Raw genomic sequence first — 26,864 nt, 5'->3', positions numbered from 1 at the left:
CGGGATACAACACACAAAGGGAAGTTGGAGCATCTGCATGTATCGAGACATCTGTCGAATAAAGATGACTTAACACGGGCATGGTATTCACTTTGTAAATGTTATGATGAAATGCATCATGAAACACCAGACATCAAATGATCAAAACGGAGGCTGCACTATAGTTGTGAAATAAAAGCATCAATGTTAAATGAATTAGTCCGGATGGATTTTTCAGAATATGTTGCAATATTAATGCAAGCTAATTATGCATATATAAGTGAAATCAGCTAATTGGGTGGTGAAAGAAAGAAAGTTGGTTATATTTCACAGACTGTCTTTTTCTGTCTCTCAGTCAGCAGGAGGGAGAGAGCGAGAGAGACAGAGAGAGAGAAAAAGGGAGAGAAAGAGGGAGAGACAGACAGACAGACAGACAGACAGACAGACATGAGACAGAGAGAGAAATAAAAAGGGAGAGAGAGAGCTAATATTGTTAGCCTCTGTAGCCTGTATTTGGCAGCCCAATGTCGCATTGCATGACATAAATAAATATAATGAATAAATATAATGCTAGTATTTGGAGTTTTTGTTAAATTATATTTTTATAGTCCATGCAAAAAAATCATTGTGGTTTGTAGGCTGATGTTTTTTCCTTCTTTCTTTTATCAATCACATATTTGTTTTCTTCATACAAGCACAGCAGCACAAAGTAGTTCACTCATTTCTAAAACAACAAACGGACATTCACTAACTCTTTTACTTTTGTTCCTGGTCAATTGTGTTGTTATTTCCAAACCAAAGCACTTGAATGCGCGACATATCGCGAAGGCTTCTACGATGTCCGAGCACAGATGTGTGCACATGAAAGCAGCACTTACCCATATAAAGTGCTTCACTTGGTACAGTCGGAATGCAGGCAAAGTATATATTTACCTTTTAAGAGATATTAAACAAATAATATATGTTTCATGTACACTTAGAATTTGTATAGAAAAATAGATTTCAATGTTAAATATTTATTGAGCGCCAGGATACATGTATGTGTGTCTGTGTGTGCCACCCCCAAGCATTCCGACAATGGACTCGTCCGTCTTTAGGCCTTTGCAGTAGGGAGTTGTTTGGCTGATCTCGCAAGTTTTTCTTTACTTTACATGTTGTTGTTGTTTCTCCAAGGAAGGCCAAACTCTTTATTTTCATCCACACTTGTCTCCTCGTTCCCTCGGTGTCTCGGCGGACTTTAAAAACAACGTGTTTTGGGGGCGTGGTACACAACTAGAGAGCCAAAGACTCGGACTGACCACGGCCGAGCTCATGATGCCGACGTTGCGGGACAGCACCATGTCCCACCCGGGCGAAAACTCACACCAAGTCCGGGTGAAAGCGTATTATAAAGGGTAAGAAACCACCGCTCCTCCCAGTATGTCATACATCTAGTTAGTGAACCATCTAGAAGCAGTTATGGACTTGTGGAAGGTGGCTAACCAGCTGGCTAACATTAGCTAAACCCAGCTAGCGGCTTGCTAATGTTGGGTACCAGTTTTAGGTAAACTTGATCAGGTGAAGCTGTCCAGACGCGTTTGTCAGTGTAAAGACAGACTCTGTGTTGTTTAAGAAACGTGTCAGCTAGGCTGTGAAAAAGTTTCACTTCAGTCAAAATGTGTTGTTGGATCGATTTTGCTTTTATCTTACATCTGACACAGTTTGTGAGCTTGCAGCTAGTCTGTCAGCTAGTTAGCTAACAGTCGCTAACATTAGTTCTACTATCTGTCACTGGTAGATTGTGCCGACTTAATTAACCCCGTTTAATAAGGTTCATAACTAGCATGTTGTTACACACTGGCTGAAATTCATCTCGTATATACTGTTTTGGCAAATGTACAAGATTAACGTGATGTCATTTTATGATTTGTTATATGACAACAGGAAATGATGACAGATATCGATACCATCACGGTAGCTGTTGTGGAATGGAGTTAGGTGTTGTTAATGTTCATAATGTTGGACTGACAATGTGAGGTCAAGGTGTTCATGTCAGATGACATTTATAAGACAACATATCTTTTACCATCAAACTATTTGTCTGTTTCCCTTTTGTTTCCCAGCTATTTGTGTTTTTCCTCACATCAACCCTAACTAGGGCGGCAACTAATGATCTATTGATTATTATTTTTGATTAAATAATACACAGTTAACTCTATGAAATGAAATAATTGTGACAGTAACGTAAGTTACTCTGGTTCATTCAGTAGCGGCTGGTTAATTTCCTGTTGATTGATTAATTGTTTCAGCTCTAGCCCTAATGAGTCATCAGTTTTAAACGCATACATATCAATGTCCTATTCATACCTGATAATGTCACGTACACGGTTATGGAGGTGCCAGTGCTTCAAACCCCGCAGAGGCAGTTCAGCTGTTTTTAGTTTCGCACTTGGATGTGACGATGGAAAAAGTATTGGTCGCCCAATTGTTTAAAGGACACTCCCAGCGTCTCCGTCGCTGTTCGATGGAACCAGTGGTTGAAACGCATCAAAGACTTGAAAAACGTGAAGTGCAAGTCACCTCAGCCAGACCTGTTGTATTTCTCACCTACTGTGTGACACACCTCAGGGACACTGTAATGTGTGCTGGTCATTCGGTGTCATCGCACAGAACAAGGCATCTGAAGTATTCATGAGGTGGCTGCTGAGGAATCTCAGCAATGCTGCTAAAGCGGGAATGCAGTATGAATGCGGCCTTGTCCACACTACTCAGTTTACGTTTGGAAACACATGTGTTTTGCTACATTTACACTGAGCGTCCACACTAAGCTGGCGTTTTAGAGCACCGTACACAAAGGAGTTTGAAAACTCCGGGGTTGTGAATGTGGACGGTCGGAAACGGATATGTTTAGAAAAGTTAATGGTCACGTGATGTCTGTTAATGGTCACGTGATGTACTCTAATGGTCACGTGATGTCCGTTTTCGAAGGTTGCCGTGTGGATGCAGATCAATTCGAAAACGATGCTGAAACGCCCGTGTGGACGGAGATTGTTTCTATTTGAAAAATCTGTTTCCAAATAGAAACGGAGTAGTGTGGATGTACTCGAAGGCAGATTTTAAGATGGTGTCGTCGTCGTTGTGCCATCGGGACACGTTGAGCCAGGAGCTCATCAGTGTTGCTATTGTTTCCCTGCAGAAGTTTGGAGCGGGAGAAAAGAGTGGCACAGCATCGATATGTTAGATTAGTACCCGCAGATTAGGTAACAACCCTATGTTAGTGCTGTAATGGCAGGATTTGTTATGCTTTTGGTTCAGACAAAACCAGACATTTGAAGATGTCACCTCGGGCTCTGCATAGTTGTGACTGGCATTTTCTACCAATGTTTTGGTATATAATTGGTACAAATATTTTATTTGATAAACGGAAACAACAACCCGCAGATCAATAAATAATAGTTAGTTGCAGCCCTTGTTAACACGAAGAAAAGGGTCGGAGAGAATATCCCAGACACTACAGAAGCTAAACTTCACTGATTGTTTCTGTGCTTCAAAGTGGTAATCAATGAAATCAGCTTGTTCCTCTTTTAATTAAACCTGAAAAACTCCCTCAATGGCCTTCCTCTGTGTTATTATCTCAGCTCATCTATTTTCAGTATAGGGTACGCTGTGAGTCCATTGATGTCTGTTGTCTGCCAGGGCCAGCATCAGCAGACTGGTGTCAGCCTGTAGCAGTCTCAGCCTGTCACCGTCTTCATCTTGCCCTCTTTATGCCTTGACGGTCAATGGAGGAGGCTTCAAATGCAGTGACGCAGATACTGTACAATGGAAGGCAATTAAAAGTGTGGTAGTGAATCAAACGATTAAGTTTTGCTTCTGAAATGTCAGACAATAGTCCAACGTCTCCTCTCCTCATCCCTCTGCGCGTGCAGACGTAGCTCAAAGTCACCTGCGGGCCCGCGCCCTTCAAGCGGCCGTGTTTTCAGGCTGCTGTGTCGGCGCACTCGTCTGCAGTGCAGGTGCTGGCCCGTGTGTTAATGCTGCGTAGGTATCCGCTCAGCCCATTGGGCCCGAGCCCCGCACGAGTTGTGCTCCGACGCAAGCGACGAGGGCTCTGGCTTGGCTCGTCTCCGTGACATGACTTTGGGGAGGAGTCAGACCGATATTTCACAGTTCTCGGCTAAAATGGACGATTTGTGGTTTGCTCTTATTATTGCTTAGTGTTACATGTCGTTACTACCACTCTGATCTGACATCCCTATCGTATCAAGACACAACACAGCTGCTCATCAATGCCCACTTACACTCCAGTTTAATAGGTCTCCTTGAGGAGCATATAGAACTTGCATCACAGCTTTCCCTTTACGCCTCGTCGTGCTGCTTTTGCATGTATGTCAAGCGTTTTTAATAGGGCACACAGGAGTGTTTTTGACAGCTGACAAACATAGGAGCGGATATGGATAAGGCTAAAATACAGTTTAAAAAAAACATATCAACCTTTATTGTTCCTAAATACATAATGTCTGGATAGAGAAAATGCCGCTTATCATTGCAATGTGAGTAATTAACACTAATACTTGTGTGTATTTTCTTTAGTTATCATATGTTGTATGAAGGATTTGTATGGGCGTGTATTTTCTGATGTGTTGGTCAGGTTCTTTAGCCCACTATTTTTCTCGTTGGATGAATGTGTGTGTTTGCTCAAGGCAGCAATTCTTCTGAGACTCTCCTCTGTCTGTGTTTACTCAGCTTACTGTAGTCCTGTCTTTTCAATATGGCCAGAATTTTTTTTTTCCAACCCATTTCTAAAGAAAAAGCACACAACACCGCAGCTAACAGCACTTTTGGCTTTGCGAGTCAAACCATGCTGAGCTGATTTGCGTTTCCATTGGGCGAGTACTTGAGGGTCCGCGTGACGTACCAGAGTGTATACGGACAGGCTCTGTGCAGACGTCCGCGTACTTACGAATTGAGTCGCGCCCAAAATGGACCATCGCTGTGACCCCCCCCCCCCCCCCCCCCACCCCCACCCCTTCATACAAGTGTGTGTTGACCGACCAGAGAGAAAGACAGACTTTTAAAAATGTCTGTGTTCAGCTCTCACGCCTTTTGTAGCTTCCAACTGAACCTCAGTGTTTGAAGTTTCTCTCCCGTCTCCTGGTTTGTCCTCTTAGATATCTGCTTCATTGAACTGTTTCGCTTACCAAGCTGTACGGGAGTTGTTGCTGCTGATGAAAACCCAGCTATTAGCAGCTATTCTTTAAGTCTACTAATAAGGAGGGAGCTTTCCAGTGGCAAAAAAAAACAAACTGGGTCTTTGATTGTGAAGAGTCTAGGAAATGAAATGTGTTACATCGTTACACACACATTCAGGCAGGTAGCCCTGTTGTAATGGAGATGCTAATCTCTGCCTGGCTGACGCGTCCAGCATATGTGTGTGGAAGAAGCTGTTTATACTGCAGCAGGTCTTCTTAAATACAACATGTCTGTATGTCTCTGCCAGTAACAAGGCTTCTTATGTGCCAGATCGACTTCAGGATTCCTGTGTCAGGCATGTTGTTTGGCAGGAAGCTGGGATTACGCCGGCTCGACGGAGCTGTTCACATCTTTTTTTTCTTCTCCTCTTTTGAAAAGAGTTGATCTTCTTTTTCAAAGAGGCTGCCATCTGCGTCAGTGCTTCAAGGCTCTGCTTTGTTTAAAATACGGGAAGCGTTCCTTGTCTTGCCGTTTTACTTTTGCTATGAAAGCCCCTCGTGCACTAAACCACAAAGTCGTGCACCCCTCACCCACCCGTCCGCTGACGCACGTATTCGCGAACGAGTCTCGAGTATCAGCGACTACGTGCATGATATATCGTCCGTTACAGCATCTGCACGTTGCGTGTGTGATGCCGCTCAAGTGGTTGCACACACACTCGTCTGAGGCTCAGCAGGAGCATCCTGCAGTTCATGTTTTTGTTTATGACGCTTCAGACATCAGGCACCCAGAGAGGTACATGAACCCTTCTTACTGCTTGAGCGCTCACTAGTGACGAACAGCTTCATGCTGGGCAGAGTCCTACTCAGGGGCACAAGCCAGCACTCTCCTCCTCCTCCTTTTAATTTAGCTGTACTGAAGGACGTCACATAGCAGAGGAATGTCAAGTGTGTGTGGAATGCTGCTTCCTCCCAGTTACTCACCAGTGATGAGCTCCCAGTCTCTCTAGATATCCTTCTGCCTTAGTCACTACTGGTTTCCTTCGTGTAACAAAGGCTCCCTCTCTTTTTTGAATATCATTTTTAGGTTCCTTTTTGAGATTAAAGTGTTGCGTTGTTAATGGTTGAAGACTGCGGTGTTGTCGTAATTTATTTTCCAAGTCGAAGGAAGCAGCAATAGTCGACAGACGGCTGCTTGCTCGTCAGCCTAGTTTTGTAAAACATTGTCACTTTCACTTCAGTTCAGTTCAGTTATTACACAATTGATTCATTTCTCGATGAATCAGTTTGGGTCGTAACATGGCAATGACTAGTGAAACATGTCCAGATGACAAAACCTAAAGTTATTCAGTTTAATATCATAGAAGTCCAAGACCACCAGCAAAATATCCCACATGAGAAGCTGGAACCAGATCATTCTGAGGAAAAAAAGAGAAATTCATTAATTGTTAATTCTCTGTCAATCAACTAATAGATTCATCATTTCCGTCCTAGTCATCATTTCGTTTCGTGAAGACACATTAAGTATTTGTACAAAATAGACGATGTGCTTTACAGCAGAGCAGATTATATATTTTATCAGTAATTTAATGCAGGATGTGTCAAAAGAATTGTCAAACTGCCTCAAATTCTTTGACAGTCCAAAACACCAAGATATTGAATTTAAAATGACATAAAACATGGAAAACCAGCTAATTAGGATGCAACTAAAAAAAATTAATTTTATTGTCAATTAATTAATTAGTTTCAGCCTAAAGTGACACATTCAAACCTAAAGATATTCAGTTAACTGTCGCATGACAAAGAACAACATCAAATCCTCATATTTTATCATCTGGAACCAGTGAAGAAATGACTGAAACGATGAATTCAGTGACAATATAATTGCGGCCTTTCAGCTCTACTATACAGCAATCAAAAAGCTCTAAAACATCCGTTCTACAATGGGAAGAGAACCTCGATGAACGTATTTAACGTTCCTGCTTCTAATATATTTGATTCACTTCGCCGTCTCTGCCACTTTGCATAAGCAGAGCTTGTGTCACAGAGGATGTTGGGTGAAGCTCCTGAGACGAGGCAAAACTTTAACTACAGTGTACACACGATGTTTAATGAACAGCAGCACAGGTCCACCACAGGCACACCTGACACAGTAAAGGTGTCCGGCTGGCATTAATACGCCACCTGGATCTGCTGCAGTGTGGGAACCTTTAGTGTACCGTGTGTGTGTTTATACACTGCCTATCTTCTGATGTTATCAGGGCTTTAGGAGGAAGTAGAGACGCCATACTGGTCTGAGAGCAGGAGCTGTTGAACACCAGCAGGATGGAGGACGAGGGTGAGGAGGAGGCATCAGTCTGAGCAGTCGCATCAGTTTATTCTTGCTCAACGCGCTTTATTCATTCTTGATGTGGGATTTTCAGTCAGTTTACTACAAGCCGCTCTCTTTAGATGCTCAACGTGAAACTGAGATATCGGCCAATAAATCCCCGTCTGGTGGTGTTTGCGTGTGTTTACAGCGACCCTCTGTGCTGTCCTTGGAATTGTACAGTAGATGTCCTTGAAAGACTTTTATCATCCAGCTGTAAAGCTCTCAAGTTGATGAAAAACTGGCTCCATCCTGTGACGATGGCTGTAAAGCGATCCCCGTCCTCGCAGTTGGGACGCTGGTGGGACGGCTTTTAACACCCTCCTACTTCTTTACTGTGCTCAACCCTTTGTTTTGACTACTGTTTCCCAGACTGTGTACAGCCCCCCAACCGGTCACGACACAACTACAATCCCCATCGACTGTGATTCATTCTGCTCGAGTGTGTGGCTCGCTCTCTTACTCTTTTTCTTTTATTTATTTATTTTTTTTCAGTCTTTCTCGCCCTTGATTTTGCTCTTTTTCTCACACCCACTATCATGCTGTACAGATGAATGCACACATGAATGTGAGAGACTGAGAGACTGTGACTCACACACAGAAGCGTTTGTGTGTGTTGGGGGGGTGGGGGGGCGGGGAGGAGGAGTATCTCCATCGATCTGTGCCTCCTCTCTGTTTATTTCCTTTAATTAGTTTTTGAGACAACCCTCATTTAGTACTCTGTAGAACTGGGCACAAACATTAATTGTCTTTCTTAAAATAAAGATTTTAAATGTTTTTAATGGGGTTTGTTGCCTTAACCTCAACAGATCAAATGTGTGCTTTACTAGTAGGTGGTAGATGTATTGTATTGAATGCGTTTTCCCTTAGTGTCGGTAGGGATGAATGATCTGACTTTTTCTGATGCAGAGTCTCAGATTCGATACCAGTGCTGCCATTTTTACGACGTGACTCGTTGTGACTAACGGGATGTAACCGATGCTCAACGCAATCCCACGCGTTGGATCGCTGCGTCCAGAGTAATCGTGAACGTCAAATAAAAGCGCTTGACTTATTTGTATCGTCCCTGCAGGGACATCATGATCACTCATTTTGAGCCGTCCATCTCGTACGAGGGTCTGTACGGGGAGGTGAAGGACATGTGCTCCATGGACAACGACCAGCTCTTCACCATGAAGTGGATCGACGAGGAAGGTAATGAACACATCATAAGCACACACTTCAGCCCTACCACACCTAATTCCTTGTTGTCACTCAGTTAGTCAGGCGGCAGTAATGGTGTCATAGGAAAGATGGAGCTGTCAGACTGCTCTGCTCAGGATAAGGTCAGCCTGTCCAAACTCATTAGACTCAGACCGGCTCCCACTGGTCGCCACCCAAATACAATCCCTGGAGTCATCTGCCTGTCTGAGGAAGACAAGCTGTGCTTGATGGTCGTAATGAAGTACTCGAGCTGTCTCTCCCGCTCCATCCGTGGGAACCACATGCACACAGCTCCGCAATGTGAACTCGAATCATTAGCGCGATGATTAAAGAATGCACCTGGGATTAATTACTACGTTTGTAATTGATCTGCTTAAAAGAAATCTGTAGAAGGAATGCTGCACGTACTGTATCTCCCGCGCAACGTAAACACAAACAACTTTTAATGAACTCTTAAACTGCGTGTGCCACGGGGACCTTTTCTGACCTATTTGAATGATCAATTAATTGTTTTTCTTCTTGTAAAAATGCCAAACACAGAACTGGCTCCAGAGTCTCACTGGTGAGGATTTGCTGCTTTTCTTTTTTTTCGTATATGACTGTTAACTCTTTGGGGCTTTGGACCGTGAATCAGATAAAACCAACAATTTGAAGAAGTGCCACTTTCAAGCTGATGTCCAAATGTGGCTTCAGGAAGTTGTCATGAGTATATTTAACAATTATCTGACATTTTCTAAGCGATTAATTGACAGATTAATCACTGATGAAAATAATTGTTTGATTTATCACATGTATAATGATATATACGGTTATGTATATCGCAAGCAGTTGCAGTACAGAACAGCGATTTCTGTTTTTAAAGATGTTGTTTAAATGTGTAAATTGTAGTGAAAACAGTTCACTGAGCTTCCTGCTGTGGGGACATTTAGATTAGAGAGTGATTCATCCATAACTTCCTGTGTTTGCTCCGTAACATACATGGACTCAACCACTCACAAACTTAATGACTCTTCTGGAAACCTTAACTTTTCAGAAAATACATTAAAAAAAACCAGGCTTGAAGGTTGTCTCGGTCCACCCACAAGTTCTAGTTCTTTGTCAACCTCCAGCGCTGTGTATGCGTTTACATTTACACCGTGTGTCACAGTTTCTGTTCCCGACCTATTTTTAAAGTCCGTGGTTTGTAGACGTGATTAGTTCGGTAGAGCGCTAAGAATACAATCGATGGCCTCAGTGTCGGCTCTCACTGCCTCTCCGAGTGTGTCACCTGTTAGTGATAAGGAAATAATTAGATCTGCGTCGGAGTGCTGTTTGAATTATTTACTTCGATTGATCACTGTGCAAATAGGCCTGTACAGTTTTAGAAGGACATTATTTGAAGTGGCAACATCGACTGCTGCAGTTTGTTCTCACGCACTTTGTTCAATGTTTACTCAATGTTCATGTATTTCATATCGCACCCACAACGGTTGGACACGTATTTATTTTATTATAAATGTCATGCTGCCCTACTGTATAACCCACCTTCTACACACACACACACACACAACCTTTTGCTCTGCAACTTACAGTATGCGTAACACTTAATAGTCTCTACTTTGTCTCGTGATCCTGTGCAATTAAAAGTATCCGGGTCATTGTCGATTTTCCGCAATTATCAGATTTAAATGTCATGAAATTAAATGCCGGTTCCCTTAATCGGATTTCTAACGGGGTTCGTAACATGTTTGCATGTGAAAGATAAAAATAAGGATGGGACCCGTCAATAGGTTATTAATTAGAGGAGGGGAAATGAAATGTGTTGAAAGCTCACACAGATACAAGCACCGAATGAGGAGCACAGAAATGGCTCAGATTGTTAGCTATTCTCATGAAAACGTGATTAAAACACAGCTGGAAGTTATCAGTTTGGCAGCAGTGCAGACGTTTGTTACCTTCAGCGCTGCGCCTTACTTTTTCACTTTCAATTAATCTGCCAATTAGCTTCTTGAAAAATGAATGAAATCCTCACATTTGCGTGCTGTCCTCTCTCTGCAGCGTCCGTCCTCTCTCTGCAGCGTCCGTCCTCTCGCTGCAGCGTCCGTCCTCTCGCTGCAGCGCCTGTCCTCTCACTATGCTGCCCGTCCAAATAAAAATATTGCCTTCCCGCTGCAGTCGTATCATTAGTTCTATCGAAGAGTAGAAATCTAATTCAAGTAACTGAGGTTTTAGAGAAACGAGGTTAGTTCAGAAGGAGGTAAGAACATGTGATCTGCCTGTGATCTTTATTTATTTCATTGTTTTAATGTGGTGAATGACATCTCGTCTCTCCCCTGCTGTCAGGTGACCCCTGCACCGTGTCGTCTCAGCTGGAGTTGGAAGAAGCGCTGCGTCTCTATGAACTCAACAAAGACTCGGAGCTCATTATCCACGGTGAGCCTCGCTGCTTTTCACACCGTTACAGCTCACGCTTTTAGGATTTAACTCGCAGGATGTTCTCTTGTGCCGCACACAGTAAGATGTTGATTGACACCATGGGTTGGTCCATATGAGAGAAGCCCGTTCTCTTTTCTGCTCTAAAAATAGTCCTCTCTCCTCTCCGGTGAGCTTTTTATGAGGGGTCAAGTTTGGCGGCAGCTCTGTTTCCATTTCTGCTCATCGAGCTCCGGCCCTCAGGCCGACACGAGGCATCCGAGAAAAAGTAGTCTGCTTTGTCGTTCGCTGCCTGCCAGTACTATTTAACAATGTGGAGATTATTTCACACAGTCACCTCGCGTGTAAAAGTATCGACATCGTCAGTGTTTGGGATGTGGCAGGAGTCGGTTTGGTTATTAGCAAGTATGAAAATTACATTATTGACATGAATAAATTGTTAATATCAATAGGATTATTAACATGTATTAATAATAACCGGGAACCGCCCTGAGATCAGGGACCAATAATCAAACTGTGGATTGAGTCTCAAAATTGGTGTTTACTTAAAATGTCAAGAGTCAAAGTACTTTCAAACATCTATTATACAATTACAAGCATACAACCGAACAGCAACGAGCAAGCCCAAAGATAGCTGGCAGTCTGTCCATCTCACTAAAATAGACATTTATATTTGGTTTACTTGAAGTCTGGAACTGTTTGTTTGTCTGAAAATGGTTTGAGTGAGACGTCTGGCATTATGTCGGGCCACTCTTCCTTCTTTTTTTTTTTTTTAAAGGTCTCCGTGTGTTTATATGTGTGATAAAACCGGAACACAGACGGCTAGATTCTGAATACAACAAATAATCATCAAAGCACGAGGTTAATGCAGCGCTGACCCGTGAAACTTCCTCCTGCTCTCGGCGTCCGTCCGTGGACCCCTTCAGCTACTTCACATCCGCGTCTGAGCTTAGCCGTCTTGACAAACAGTTGCGCAACTTCGTGAGCATAGAGGTCCCGGGCTAACTCAACGACGCAACACTTTGATTGGCAGGCTCTGTGTGTGTGTGTGTGTGTGTGTGTGTGTGTGTGTGTACAAGCATGTAACCAGGGCTGAAAGGGAACGGGGGGGGGGGGGTAATGTAAAGGTTTAATCAAATCAGAGGTGAGGGGTCAAGAGTGCAGTGGATGCCAGCGAGACGGAGGAGAATGACTGGGGGGTGTGTGTGACTGTTCCACGGGGGGTCGTCAGGTCTGCTCGTTAACGAGCTCGGCGGCTGTAGCCCACGCCTCGCCTCTGACTCACACTCCCCCAGTCTAGCGCCAACCGTCTCTCTCTCTCTCACACACACACGTACAGGCACACGCTCAAGTAATCTTTGTCTTTAAGATTGTGTCTTTTTATCACTGCGTGTTGCACACACACACACACACACACACACACACACACATATACACACACACGCTTGTATCATCATATGAACAACATGAGTGAATTTCAGTGTGAATGGCTCGAGGCGACGGGTTTGCTACAGGTAGTTCTAACTGCTGTCATGATGAGAGGAAGTGAAATGTACCCGGCAGCATTCACATGAATGCTGTCAGACTCGCCTCCTTTAGATGAAATAGACTTTAGAAACGTAACTGTTTTATTTTTGCTTCCCAGTGTTCCCGTGTATACCAGAGAAACCTGGCATGCCGTGTCCGGGAGAAGACAGTGAGTTAAAACCCTTTCTACCGAACTAAGCAGCACGGGTCCCAAAGGAACTTCTACTTAATTTACGTTTTAAATTCTGGGGCACTTGAGCAAATTCTTATGCGCAGGAGAATTTCCAAATGTCAATGGTTCAGACTTACGGACTCCAATAAGGATCAATCAGGCTTGAGTTTGTGAAACGATAATGATTTCAAAGCCTGTGGTTGTGTATCACCCTGTTTAAAAAAATGTTTAATGTCTTTTAAATGTGTACACAAATTATATTGGGAAGTAAAATGTTTTTTTAAACATCAGAAAATTGTGTGAAACTCAAAGTTCCCACAATTTATATGACACTGAAGTTACACATTCACAGTTCTGCCAGAAGTATGAATTTACCTAAAACTAAAATGTGTGTGTGCATGTTTAACTAGAGTGTCGCATATAGTGAGAAATTATATCTGAACATTATTTTACAAATCTGAAGTTGGGCCATACACTTCATGTTTATACCTTCAAATCTACACCATTTAGAAAATGTGGTTTCATTGCGTGAGGGCGACGATTCCAGCCCCTAAAAATAAACACGGACACTGGCCTTAGTTTAGCTTAGCCAGCAGGATAATTAAATCCATTCACAATGTGGGAGAAGATGATACTTCAGATGAAAATGTGAAATCAAACTGGCTTCATACACAAATGCACATGGAACAGGTGAAGCAGGACTGAATGAATTAATAGGTGAATTACAGGCAATTTGTGGAGCGCTTTGAAGAAAGAAATCCATAAATGAAGTCCATTCGGCATCCGTTCTTCTCTCTTCACAGAGTCTATATATCGGCGTGGAGCGAGGCGCTGGAGGAAGCTTTACTATGCCAGCGGTCACGCCTTTCAGGCCAAGCGCTTCAACAGGGTGAGATGTGACTATGACTTTTGTTAAACAGTATTTCACATTGAGACGTAATAATGTGTATTTTACATACTGGTTTAATAGCTACAGCGTTACTTGTAAAACCTTTACCACAATGTACATTTAAAAGTTATTGTTTAGTGTATTTAAAGGAGAACGAGACATTTCCCTGAAGTAATTTCACTTTGTATTGATTGATGGCGTAAGAGGGATGGTGGTAACGCGGAACGATTTAATCGTAGGCCATCGGGGCTTCATGTTTCATCTCCTGGAATATAATGCGTGCTTACTTGTGGTGACGGCGGTTCTTTGTCTGCCCTCCCGAGCAGCGAGCCCATTGTGCCATCTGCACGGACCGTATCTGGGGTCTGGGAAGACAAGGCTACAAATGCATCAACTGCAAGCTGCTGGTGCACAAGAAGTGTCATAAACTGGTCACAGTGGAGTGTGGCAGACAGATGATCCAGGTGAGAGGGACTCCTCACGCTCATTAGCTTGATGGCGTGAAGTGGATCGTTACCGTCCATGACTCATGCGTAGGTTTAAGATTGTATTCTGTTTTTCAATGCCGATTATACTTAATGACCAATGTTGGTGTCCAGGAACCAATCATGCCCGGCGCGCCGTCGAGTCAATTAGACCAAACTGAAGAGCCAGGTAACACACACACACACCCACACACACACACACACACACACACATGAATACATGAATACAGAAAAGGCACATCGGAGACAAAGTGCCTTGTGCCACAAACGGTGCCTCAAATCTCTCCTCAGCTCCTGTTGATTTATGCATTTTTGAAACATAAGTGCAAGTTTTTACTTTTCAGCCCAAAATTGGTCTAAATCTTTTTAATTCACTCTCACTTCTGACATTCTTTTGTCATAAATTGGCTCATTTCCTGTAGCTTATTACCAATGCTCTTAAAAGACAAGGCTGACCATTTCTTTTATTTTTGTTATTGTCAACAAATACTATCGCCAAACCAAATGAAGTAAATCTTTAAACACAGATCACTAACGCATATTTAATTTTAAAGAAAGGCTAAAAACAGGAGCGTCCTGGTAGCTGAGTGGTTGAGATGAATACCAACCAACCGCAACGTTCCTGGTTTGATTCCAGCTGTGGAGTATCCCCACGAGACTTAACGAGACATTAAGAATGGATATTAAAAAAATGGGATTTAATTTACGAACCAAGCCGAGAGAAACGACTACAGGGCTGTGAACAAAGCGTGTGACTGTCTCTCACCTGCTTTCGCTCCTCTTTCTCCCATCTCTCCGATGTATTTTGTTTTTCTCCCCTGCCTCCCCCTCTCCTTCTGTCTGTCTGTCACTCTCTCCCCTCTCTCTCAGACCCTCACAATAGAGACTCCAGAGAAAGCTTGCCTTACGATGGCGAAGAGAAAGAGGTGAGAGAGAGAATCTTTTCAAACACTTTTGATGTGTGACTCATCGTCTGTCAATCTGTTGCGTTGTCAAGATGTATATGTATATATATGTGTGTGTTTGTGTGTGTTTAGACTCTAAACACATACAGAAAAAGCGCTAATCTCTCACTCTAAACTTCAGAGTGAGAGATTAGTGCTTTTTGTGTGAGAAGATGGCGAGAGAGAATAAAATCACCTGTAATTGGAAGCAGGTTTTTTTTTTTCTGGCTATTTTGCCATTGTGTACATTTGGGTTATCCTTCTTCCACCTGCTGTGCGTGTGTGATCTAGAGCACATGCAGACGTAGGCACCCTCACAGTGACGTGGGTATTGATTTCCTTTGGTGGGAGCTAATAAAGTAACCTTTTATCACAGCTCTTAACGCCCCAGGCTGATTAATGGCCAGGTATGTAATTTGGGGGGGGGGGGGGGGGGGGGGTTGTTGGACAGAGCGGGATTGATAAAAAGGGGTCAAAGCCAAACGATCTTACCTACGGTTCCATGTCGACTCTAGGGAGGAGGGGGGGGTTAGATGGATACGTAGTGGAAACGGTTCACTACAGATGAGAGGAAGATGGGTGAGGAAATGGTGGAAATTGTAATCGGGTTTTACAGAGAAGTAGGACTAATACAACGAGCGCGTAATCTGATGGCGGCGGCAAGATGGTGTTTAATAAAGACAAGAAAGTCATTACTAAGATTCACTTTGAAAAACTGGTGCAGTTAAAACTTAATTTACAAACCACCCAAAGGAAATCACCGTCGTGTGCAGAGCCAAATCACCAGCTCTATCAATAGTTCATTAAAATTGATAAAGGCCGATGTTCTGAAAAGCTGCGTGATAAATTGTCGTCGAGTTGACTTCACACTATGTTGTTCAGGCGCGGAGCAGTAGAGACACGGGGAAGTCGCCCTGCAGCCTGGGCCTGGCAGACTTTGATCTGCTGAGGGTGATCGGCCGAGGCAGCTACGCCAAGGTGCTGCTGGTGCAGCTGAAGAAGACGGAGCGCATCTACGCCATGAAGGTGGTGAAGAAGGAGCTGGTCAATGACGACGAGGTAAACAACGCCGGTGTTTGAACCGACCGTCGGAGTCGGAACGTTGGCGGTATGATGTGTTGTCGGTCGGCCTGTGCATGGACTCTGACACAGAGAGTTGGTGGGTTTTGATCAAAGTGATATATTTACTTTTTTATTTCGTTATAATTGAGGATTGGATTTGATAGCCGGTCATTTTGGATCCAATTCGTGCCCAACGAATCCCATATCGAATTTCTCATTCGCAATCTCTCTTAGATATTCTCTTTTGCCTCTTTCTCACATTACAGGCGTCTGCAAGGAAAAAACAGCTGGTGAGGTATACAAACACGTGCTAACACGTGCTAACTCAGTGACACGGCTGTTAACAAGACTGACTTACTGAACATGGCGGAAAGCCTCAAACCTAAAACTTAAACCATGAATATTTCATGACCTAACAATTCCAAAAAGTCGATATATTTGAACCAAAGGCAACTTTGAAATGCAATATTTGCAGAAAGGGACTCACAAGTCCCATGCTTAATGTTTGTCCGTGCAGCACAAAGAAGAATGAGTCGGTTCATGAATATCACAGATATCACAGATATGTTAATATGCGGTGAAAGGGTGACCGAAAAACTAAACTCTTGCCTTCAGTGCTCTTCTTTTAAGGAAATATTCTCGAGTTCTGATATAACTGAAACTATTGGAGCAGCTACGCTGACCCTGATTGGTTCGTGCTCTGGTTTACGGGACAGAAACTCGTTACTTAAAGCGTGACGAGATGGATTTTCATGTAATGCTGCGATTCTCGCGTGATCTTGAGACATCGCAAGAATCCAGCTGCTGTGCGACGTACCTATCGAACTCCATCAGAACTGTTTTTGTACCACTTACTGACTTTTGCATTTTTAGTATCAGTACATGCAGTTCGAAGGTATGTTTGAGAGTGAATTTAGCATTAACCAGCTCAAGATCAAAGACAAATCAGCCCAGCGGCTTCTCCACTGCTGAGGTTTGACCACATGTGTCAAAATAACATACAGAATTATTCATTATAACTGCTGTTTCCACTGCTGCCAGTTTAGGTGACCGCAAAAAGGACCTTTTTCCAGAGCTGCAACTAACAATTATTTTCAGTATGGATTAATTAATCGACTATTTTCTCAATTTCTTGATGGCTTTTACTTCAAAATGTTAAATTGTAGAAGGAATCGTCTTCAGATATCTTGTTTTGTCCGACCAACAGTCCAAAGTCAAAATATATAAAATTTACAAGGACACAAAACAGCAAATCCTCATATTGGAGCGGCTGGAATCAGATCATCATTGATATGTTTTTTTCTTTAAAAACAACTTAAAACGATTTACAAGAAAATATTTAATGATGTTAATTAACTTATCAATTAATCAACTAATCAATTCAGTTTTAGATGTTTATATGATCTTACTTATTTGTTAATAAAATGACTTGTAAAAACAACTTGTAATTCAGACGCAGCAGCCATCTTCTTTTGGCATTTAAAGGTGTGTATCCACATCCCGTGAGCGTAACTGTCCCTTAAGTCCGTCCAGTGTGACAATAACACAGCGACTCCGTCTATTGAGATGTGAGAATAGTTGATAGTGAAGTCATCAGTCTTCTGTCACTGCCATGTATAATTAATGCAATTAGCACAATTGATTGGAGCCGTTATTCACAGCACAGTGAGGATCTGCCCCACGTCATTGAACACCCGCCTTGGGTATCTCGTCTGAAACACTTTGAGTTTAGTTGGCGGACCTCTTCCGGGCCATCAATCGTTCTAAGACGGTGTAGATAAACCATCATGTCATCAGAAATTGATCTCGCGTGTAGCAGCACAGACGGAGTAGTTAGCCTTGATTAGACGAACTTAGCGTGATTGACAAACTGACGAGTGCCTTTCGATCAATGTTGAAGTCTTCTGTTGTCCCTGCCCTGTCAGCGCGAGCCGCATCCGTGTCCAGACATGTTGTCATCCAGCCGTCGATTGAGAACCGCTTCTCCTGGCTCAGCCCTTTACGCTGCCCACCCTGGTCCGTGTCTGTACGGGAGGGTCACAAGCACTGTGCTTACTCAGCTTTTATAAGTTTAAGGGGTACTTTGTCACAATGATCTCTGATTTACACCTGGGTTTTGTGTGTTTCTCTTGCAGGACATCGACTGGGTCCAAACAGAAAAGCACGTTTTTGAGCAGGCCTCCAATCACCCCTTCCTGGTCGGCCTCCATTCCTGTTTCCAGACAGAAAGCAGGTGAGAGCATCTCTCCAGCTTGAGTCACTCAGCTTCTTCAAGGCTTCAAAATCTGTTGTTTGTCGGTGTGTCAAAAAAACGAGTGTTTCCATATGACTCATGAGAGCATTTCCTCACCTGCTGCTGCTGCTGTGGTTACGGTCTGTTTACTAAAACCAGAGCACTTTCTTAAGGTCATGAAAAGTGTGGTCATGGGAAGATCCCCATCATGGTTGAAGGGCCTGAAAACGTGGTTTCAAATAATTAGTATTTCTGTGTAACATTCAAAATAAAGAGAAAAGTTCAGAAAGAAACAATGTAGTGAATGAAATTAATATTTATCAAGAGTTTAACACTCAGGAACTGTTTTACCCGGACTGTGTTGGTTTGATAAGATTTGAATGACAGCGGAGCGGACTGGAAAAATAATCAAAGAACTGCACAACTGTCATTGTTCAAAGTCCTTATTGGTGCAAGGAAGTTACACTTTTACAACTTACAAAAATCTCTTTTTACACTTTTTACACAAATATCTGTCATGAGCTGACAGTGCTGCACCTCTTCTTGTTGATTTGTTTTTCTTTCTTTTGTTTTTATCTATATAGATACAATTTATATAAACAGATCTTTAGTGAAATAACTTAAACTTGGAGAAACGGTGTGTGTTCATTACAGATAGTAAGAAGCTAAATGAAAACAATATAAACCTCTAACATGTACTTCTTTTCACAGACTGTTCTTTGTTATTGAATATGTGAACGGTGGAGATCTAATGTTCCACATGCAGAGACAAAGGAAACTCCCAGAAGAACACGCCAGGTAGAGTCACACGTTTTCTCTCACGTCTAATTAAAAGGAATAAGATCGATGTCTTTTTTTAGCCGTATGTGATTCTTTTTTTTTGTTAATACGCTCGTATCCCTCTTTCAGATTCTACTCCGCAGAGATCAGTCTGGCGCTCAACTACCTCCACGAACGGGGAATCATCTACAGAGATCTGAAGCTCGACAACGTGCTGCTGGACTCCGAAGGACACATCAAACTGACAGACTACGGCATGTGCAAGGTGTGGATTGCAGTTTACTGTGTATGAGAAATCGAGGCTCTAGTGACGCCACGGTGCACTTTGGGGAAAAAAGCACCTGCAAAGCTGCGTCAGTGTTAAGTTTACAGCCGTCTGAGAGGATCTCGCAGCTCACCCGTCTTTCTGTTTTTGCAGGAGGGCTTGAGACCCGGCGATACAACAAGCACGTTCTGTGGTACACCCAATTACATCGCCCCCGAAATACTTAGAGGAGAGGATTATGGTGAGAGCTGCAACACACAGTCACTTACTAGAAATGCCATCCCTTTTATCTGCTATGATGCAATATAGGAAGTGTTATGCGGTGATGTCGGGAATGCTGCTCTGTGTCGTGATTGTGGATGCTACATGGTGTAGAATACTGGAAAAGTCTTCATCAAAGGAGTGTGCGTAGATTAATATTAGAGCAACAAAGAAACCAACAAAGTAAAAAGCTAAAGAAAATAGCAAATGCATTCAAAAGGCAACAAAGTAATCACAGAATTAATTGTGGCATCCTCTAATGAATGCTGCACTTCGAAACTCATTAGTGTATCGGTCAGAAACAAGGTGGGTAAGGATGACTAACGTGCATGAATCAGAAAAGTGTTAAGCACAAAGTTGAAGCAGAGTCTACAGAGCTGGATGTAAACGCGTCTATAAATACAATGGCAATCTCCCTGGTTACCAGAGGAGGTGTCATAGCAATAGGATCCACTGTTAAAGGATCATACCGGTGGTTTTGCATGCGAGTCAGTAGAATAGAACAGAACAAGGCCATTGTTGGTGTCATTAGTAACACTGACCGGTGAAGATGTCTGCTGTGAAAAAGACCTTCAGAAAGCTCTAACATTCAGGCAGAACTAGCAATGTTTGCTTTTAGATGAAGACAAACGGTTACGTTTATCTGGTAAACAACATAATTAAGCCTTATTTATTACTCGCGTGCTACTGATTTTGGGTCCTGTCTGCACAGCCGGGCGACCAATTATAATTACCTTGAGACACTGAGGGTGTTCATCAACAAAATACAAGACGACATGTGTCCACGCGTCTGGCTTTAGAAGGTTTGGAATATGCAAGGAAAAATCTAAATGAAATAATTTGGGAACGTTTTCTACATGGGCTGTGATGGCGATAGTGCCCAATCGGTTTTTCCATCAAGCCCTGACGCTAACAAAAATAACTTGTCAAACCTTTTATCTTTCATTTCATGTGTCGTGACGCTCATCTTATTTTTAGCTTGTAGTTACAGGTTGTGAACATTTAATTAGGCTGCCACTAAAAATTCTAATTATGCGGTTTCTTTCTCAGCAACACAATATTAAGTCCGTAGACGTCTTTGAGTCGTAGTTCTCTAAACTAACCACCATCTGCTATACACTGACTATGGATCCCTCATACAACCACACTGTGGTTATTAAGTTAAGCTGATGAGATTTGATGAGGGAATGGAAAGGATCCTGATTTCATTAAGTGGAGTCAATACCGGTCTTCTTATAAAATAGATCTTCAGATATATACCTTGTGAAATGATGAAACCGTTTTAATACCCAAATTGGCTTGTTCTGAACAAACATTTAGCAGTAAAGTATGAGATTTGTTGTCGAGGGGTGAAAGCATGCAAAAAATACTGCTTCTATGGTGGGAGTGGTTGCTATAGTAACCCTCAAATCCAGGTGGAATTTGTGATTCATATAAAGTATACGAGTTAATGAGAAGCGTGCTTTAACATGCACATCACTGCTAAGTTATACCTTGTTTTTGTTGCTCTATTAATGATGAATGTTTAAATGATCAGTGTTCTATTTATTCTGGTCATAAATAGGACTTTAACTGTGTGTGTGTGTGTGTGTCTTTAGGGTTCAGTGTGGACTGGTGGGCGCTGGGCGTGCTGATGTTTGAGATGATGGCGGGCCGGTCGCCCTTCGATATCGTCGGGAGCTCTGACAACCCAGACCAGAACACAGAAGACTACCTCTTCCAAGGTAACAGACACACACACACAGCTACGATTTATAACCGGAGGAAAAAAATCAGCCCAGTGGAAGCATGTAACGCCTTTGTATTGACACCTTTCCAATGGCCACTTCTCCAAGTACCAGGCACATGCCATCTGTTACGGGGAAATGTGTGAATGCCGATATTTCATTGTAAATACAAAATTCAAAATGTGTCTGTTTTCTTATAACAGCCAGAAAAGTGTTGGATTGATGGGGATGAAAATGTGACTGAAGTCATATTTCAAGACAGTTTAATGGAAAGCCATTGACACTTCATTGAAAGGATTCTGTATATATGTTCAACATGAGTATACCCAACAGGATTGAACTCATAGCTGCTGCAGTGTCAGTGGGGTCTTCTGTCATTTTAGACTTAAGAGACCGTCTGTCTCCCCCCCCCCCCCCCCCCCCCTTCTCTCACCTCCTGCAGTAATATTGGAAAAACAGATCCGAATCCCCCGCTCGTTGTCAGTCAAAGCCGCCAGCGTCCTCAAGGGCTTCCTCAACAAGGTAAGAAGGGGTCAGACAGGCCTGTATCAATCCTAAAACAGTGTTGACTCCTGCTGGCCCTTTGAAAATGTCATTATTTCAGCCTCAGTGGGAGTCAACTACCATCAAAACCCACTCTTCTTTTCCACTGTTCTTGCAAATTCTCTCCTTTTCTAAACCCTCTCCACCTTTCTTGCTCATCTGATATTTTTTGCTGGCTCCTCCCCCATCATTACATACCGTCTCTCACCCTCCTCTCGCCTTCGCTCCCACAGGATCCCAAGGAGCGTCTCGGCTGCCACCCTCAGACGGGCTTTGCCGACATCATGGGCCATCCGTTCTTCAGGAACGTGGATTGGGACCTTGTGAGTCACTCTTTTATTCTCTCCATGTTCCCCTCTCTCTCTCTCCTGCTTATCTCGAGTTGCCTTGATCGTTTCAAATGAAAGTAATCAGTTGACTATATTGAGTAAACTAAAGACGCTCTGTTATTTATCAGGCTTACTATTCTCAGTTTCAGCATGAGTAAAAGTAGAAGTAATTTGTGTGAATGGCATTCCTGTTTTATGAGAGACAGAACGGTAAAAACAAATGTCTGTTGCTGTCAACACATTCAAAAGACTGACGGGCTTATCCAGATATCATTTAAGTTGGGTTGCAACTTGCAATTATTTTCCTTATTGATCAATCTGTTGATTCTTTGTTAGATATTAGACTGTCAGAAACTCCAAAACATAAAAAAAATGTTTTTAGGGGTGTGTGTGTGTGTGTGTGGGTGGGTGGGTGGGTGGGTGTAAATGTGTAAATAAAGAAAAGTCTGTACATGTGTAAATGAACAGGCACATTTTAGTCAAATGTCTTTTACAAATGGACAGACAGACAGGGTCGCTCTACACAGGGATCACCATGACCTCTTTTTCCCTGTTTGGTCTGGAGCAGCTACCCAGCAGTCGGTCAGAGTGTCTGGAGGGATCAGTTTACACCCTCCGTCCTCCTCACATGCGCGCGCGCACACACACACACACACACACACACACACGCACAAACCTGAAAGTTAGCCCTGCAGTGCACCTATCGGCCTGCAGGCGGAGCATTCTTAGACACATGAGGCGCTGTGAGTTTCCTCCACACTGAGATGTAATCTGAGATGCTGAGAGCAAGTGCGTCAAGGATTTAGTCACTGTTTTAAATGTCTCGATGGGCTGAAGTATTAGTTAATGGAAACAGGATAGAAGTCGGTTGGTAGATGACAAAAGAAGGATTGTAGTGTCTTCATACCAGTGTCCTTTTTCAATGCATTTTCCGTACACGATCTGCCTTTCATTTTCTCTAATGACCCATTAGTTATTTAGTCCATATAAGCATCACAATGACCCAGAGCCTAACGTGATACCTACAAACAGCTTGTTCTGCCTGACCAACAGTGCAAAATCACGAGGATATTTATTGACTGTAATAAATGGCGAGGAGTGTTTGAATTGCCTTTCGATCTGCAATCGTCAATATTACTCAGTTTAAATATTGATTTCGTGTGTTTTGGCCGATACGGTTGTTAAGTTCTCACCTGTTTCCTGTGTCGTTATTTCAGCTGGAGCAGAAGCAGGTGGTCCCTCCTTTCAAGCCCAACATCTCAGGGGAATTCGGATTGGACAACTTTGACGCCCAGTTCACCAACGAGCCCATCCAGCTCACGCCTGACGACGAGTGAGTCCCCATTTTACATCTCTCTTTCTTTATTTTGTTAAAACAAATATAATTTTCACCGACTCCAAAAAAATATATATATATATCTCTTTTCTTTGTCGTAGCGATGTGGTCAAGAAGATCGACCAGTCGGAGTTTGAAGGATTCGAGTACATCAACCCACTCCTGATGTCGGCGGAGGAGTGTGTGTGAGGGGGACGTGACATCTGTGCTTATTCACACACACACACACACACACACTCTCTCTCATGCACGTGTTGCGTGGCGTCTCAGTGTCTTCAAGCTGCATGGTTACGAGACAACCTGGCGACATCAACCTTCCGTTCGAGGGCCGCACATGCACAGTAGAACGCTTACTTGCCAAAACCAGTCTCACACTCTGCCATTTATAACCACTTGCCCTTAAGCCTACCTTCTTTTCTTTTTTTCATTCTTTTTATATCATGTAAATCTGCACTGACATTGATTTTCTCATCGGGGCCTCTTTATCGGGAGCCATCGAGGCTACAAAGTTCTTCCACGGTCGCTGTATGTCGGGGGATGAGGCACGGCCCCCGACGGATGAACTGAACATCCTCTCCTTCCAGCTGGTGGGGTGTTTTCAATGCACATTTTATTTGTACATATATGAATCTTCTATGAATATTAGACACGGCCTTTTTAGCTTCAAGCCACAGTCGGACAAAACTGACAACTTAATCACCTTAAAGACATTTTGGATTCAGCTTTGTCGCAACTCCCCTACTGTAGATGAAAGAAGAACCATAACACTAGCCTTTAAAAAAAAAAGAAGAAAAAAAAAAAGATAGAAATCTATATATTTTTCTCATGTTTTATTTAACATCATTATATATGTTGTACTAATGTGTTGCATGTCCAGCCAGAGTAACAACCAAACGGTTCAGGCGTTGTTGTTTTTATTTGAAAACACAACATCTGGAAACCAGAAGATGTCTGCTTCTAGTCCCTTCTCCCCAGAATGAAGGAACGTATTCAGCAGAATCCAACCAACGCTAACAATGAGTCGATACTCTCAAACTGTGAATGAAAGAGCCCGCTGTGCAGGGAAACGGGCCGCAAGGGAAGCACATCATACCTGAACGCTGGAGCACAGGTTACCTTTTACTGTGCAGACCATCCATGAAATATACATTCACATGGGACCAAAAAAAAACATTTTTATTTTAAATGTCTTGCTGGTACGAATTAGAAGGTACAGTATACATGAGTGCTGTCCCAGGTCAGAGAATTTATATATATTCAGATCTTTTTTTGCTCATTTTTAATACCATGCTTTTCTGAGACGAATGGTCTGTCACCTTTTCTTTTCTTGTACTTCATTCCATGTATGTCTTTCATTGTAAATCAAAAATACTGATTGTTGAAACGAGAGCTGGGTCAGAAGCGAGGACACGGTGCTTCCTGTAAACTGTGTCTGCTGTGCTTCATTTTTACCATATGTACCATTCCCTGAATTAGATATATTGTGCAACTGATTTAAAGTATATAAATGCTACGTAGAGCCGTTCTCTACCCCCGGACTGTAACGACACTAAGTGATGGTGAGTGAACCTCTGGACTGTGAAGCGTCTCACTTCTTGGAAACTGTTTTTGGCCTCACGTGGTGACCAGAGGAACTCATTCATCTGTTACACATGTTACTTTAGCTGTTTTTTTTGCTACTTTTTTTTTGTGAATCAGATTTAATTTTGAATCTTTTTCTCGTTTTTTTTTTTTTTTTAAATCACTACATTGATTCCAAAATGTTACTGGGTGAACCGAATGAAAACACTATTTGTTGTATTTGTTGTGTTTTGGGGACGTTTACCACCCAGAGGACTCTGCTGACATGTATTATTGGTGTGCAAAGAAAAAACACGGTAAAATAAACATTTTATTTCTCTCCTTGTGGTAATGTGGGTCTGTCAATCACTTAAAGGGGGCACGCCGCTGATTTTACATTCAGTGCATTCATTATGAAGAGTGCTGTTCGGCCCATTTAAACAACTGTTGAGTGTCATGATGTCATAGTGATGTCATTATGGCTATCTTGAGTTAGACTTCAGTCGTCAAATATTTGACAAGAAAAACCCTGGCATAAAATAGGGACATGAGTAAAGAGGCTGTTGTATTGCATTGTGGGAAATGTAGGATCCAGTATTTGTTGGAGCGTGACCCATCAAAAGTGAGGATAGCTGCGCCAATTTTTACTGCATATATTTGATCAATATCTGTTAATGGAAATAATATTGACACCAAACCTTGCAGTGACACTATGAGAAGTCAACCATGAATGGCTGTATACAATTGAATGGCAATGCATCAGTGGTTGTCGAGACATTTCGCTAAAAATACAAAAATGAACCTCATGGTGGCGCTAAAGGAAAATTCGGAAGATCACCAAAATCAGTATAGGCACCGAGAATATCTGCACGAAGTTTTCATGACAATCCATCAAATGGTAGATGAGATATTTCAGTCTGGACCAAAGTGGTGAATCTAAAACAGATTATTTTAGCAATGGATGGTGCACCGTTGAGATCATGCAAACACACATCGCACCATCAGGCTTGACCTGAGCTCGCAGACCCACATGGGCGTCTGGAGAATTAGGCTTTGAGTCGTTAAGCTTGAGCTTTTCCACTCCAGCTGCTTGTGTCTGCTCTGGTCACGTGACTCCCGCCTCTCTTTCGGAAGGCCCTCGGTGTGCCCGGCGGTTAAAAGGTCATTGACACCATTGCCCTCCCCTCTCTGCCCCTCCCACAGTGATGGAGGAAAAAAAAGGCTCATGGAAATGATGTCAGAAATAATAAAAACGGATTGATTTGTGTGCCGCAATAAGTCGCACAATAGTGGTTAGAAACCGATTGTGTGAGGCTTATTTCATATCCTGCTCGACTAAACCCTTGTGTATTGTCTCAATTGAACCAGATTTTGTGGAAAATGACTCCCCTTGTACTACTACACAAGACAAATACAGCACTGCTGCACGCAGGACCAAGAGAAATGTCTTAGCATCATTTTGTATTCCCATGATGGGATGTTTGACGTTGTTCCTGTGCCCTCTCCGTCGCACAACGGGGTACGCCTCCCCAGGGACCGTGGCTCCACGTCACCCTGTGGAAGACACAGGGAAGGCTAACTTGCATAATTAATGATGTAAAACGGAGGAGCATCTGAA

At 42.8% G+C, this 26,864-nt stretch overlaps 1 protein-coding gene across 1 annotated transcript; it reads left to right on the top strand.

The window, feature by feature from the left end:
• Positions 1 to 1,097: 1,097 nt before the first annotated feature.
• On the top strand, positions 1,098 to 25,586 carry prkci (protein kinase C, iota). Its single transcript, XM_079284421.1, has 18 exons — positions 1,098 to 1,373; positions 8,591 to 8,712; positions 11,044 to 11,133; positions 12,779 to 12,829; positions 13,636 to 13,721; positions 14,048 to 14,185; positions 14,321 to 14,375; positions 15,077 to 15,132; positions 16,033 to 16,209; positions 18,348 to 18,445; positions 19,157 to 19,243; positions 19,355 to 19,490; positions 19,644 to 19,731; positions 21,350 to 21,475; positions 21,921 to 22,000; positions 22,255 to 22,344; positions 23,568 to 23,683; positions 23,788 to 25,586. The coding sequence occupies exons 1-18, from the start codon at positions 1,291 to 1,293 to the stop codon at positions 23,873 to 23,875; spliced, it is 1,767 nt and encodes a 588-aa protein (XP_079140547.1). The 5' UTR covers positions 1,098 to 1,290; the 3' UTR covers positions 23,876 to 25,586.
• The last annotated feature ends 1,278 nt before the right edge of the window (positions 25,587 to 26,864 follow it).

The sequence above is a fragment of the Melanostigma gelatinosum genome, assembly GCF_949748355.1.
Source record: "Melanostigma gelatinosum genome assembly, chromosome: 15".
Lineage (NCBI taxonomy): Eukaryota > Metazoa > Chordata > Actinopteri > Perciformes > Zoarcidae > Melanostigma > Melanostigma gelatinosum.
This window is presented reverse-complemented; position numbering and strand designations above follow the sequence as displayed.

Coding starts and splice junctions, on each gene's coding strand:
- prkci (XM_079284421.1), top strand. CDS start 1,291: ATGATGCCGACGTTGCGGGACAGCACCATGTCCCACCCGGGCGAAAAC. Junction 13,722..14,047: donor AGGCCAAGCGCTTCAACAGG/GTGAGATGTGAC, acceptor CCTCCCGAGCAG/CGAGCCCATTGTGCCATCTG. Junction 15,133..16,032: donor ACGATGGCGAAGAGAAAGAG/GTGAGAGAGAGA, acceptor TATGTTGTTCAG/GCGCGGAGCAGTAGAGACAC.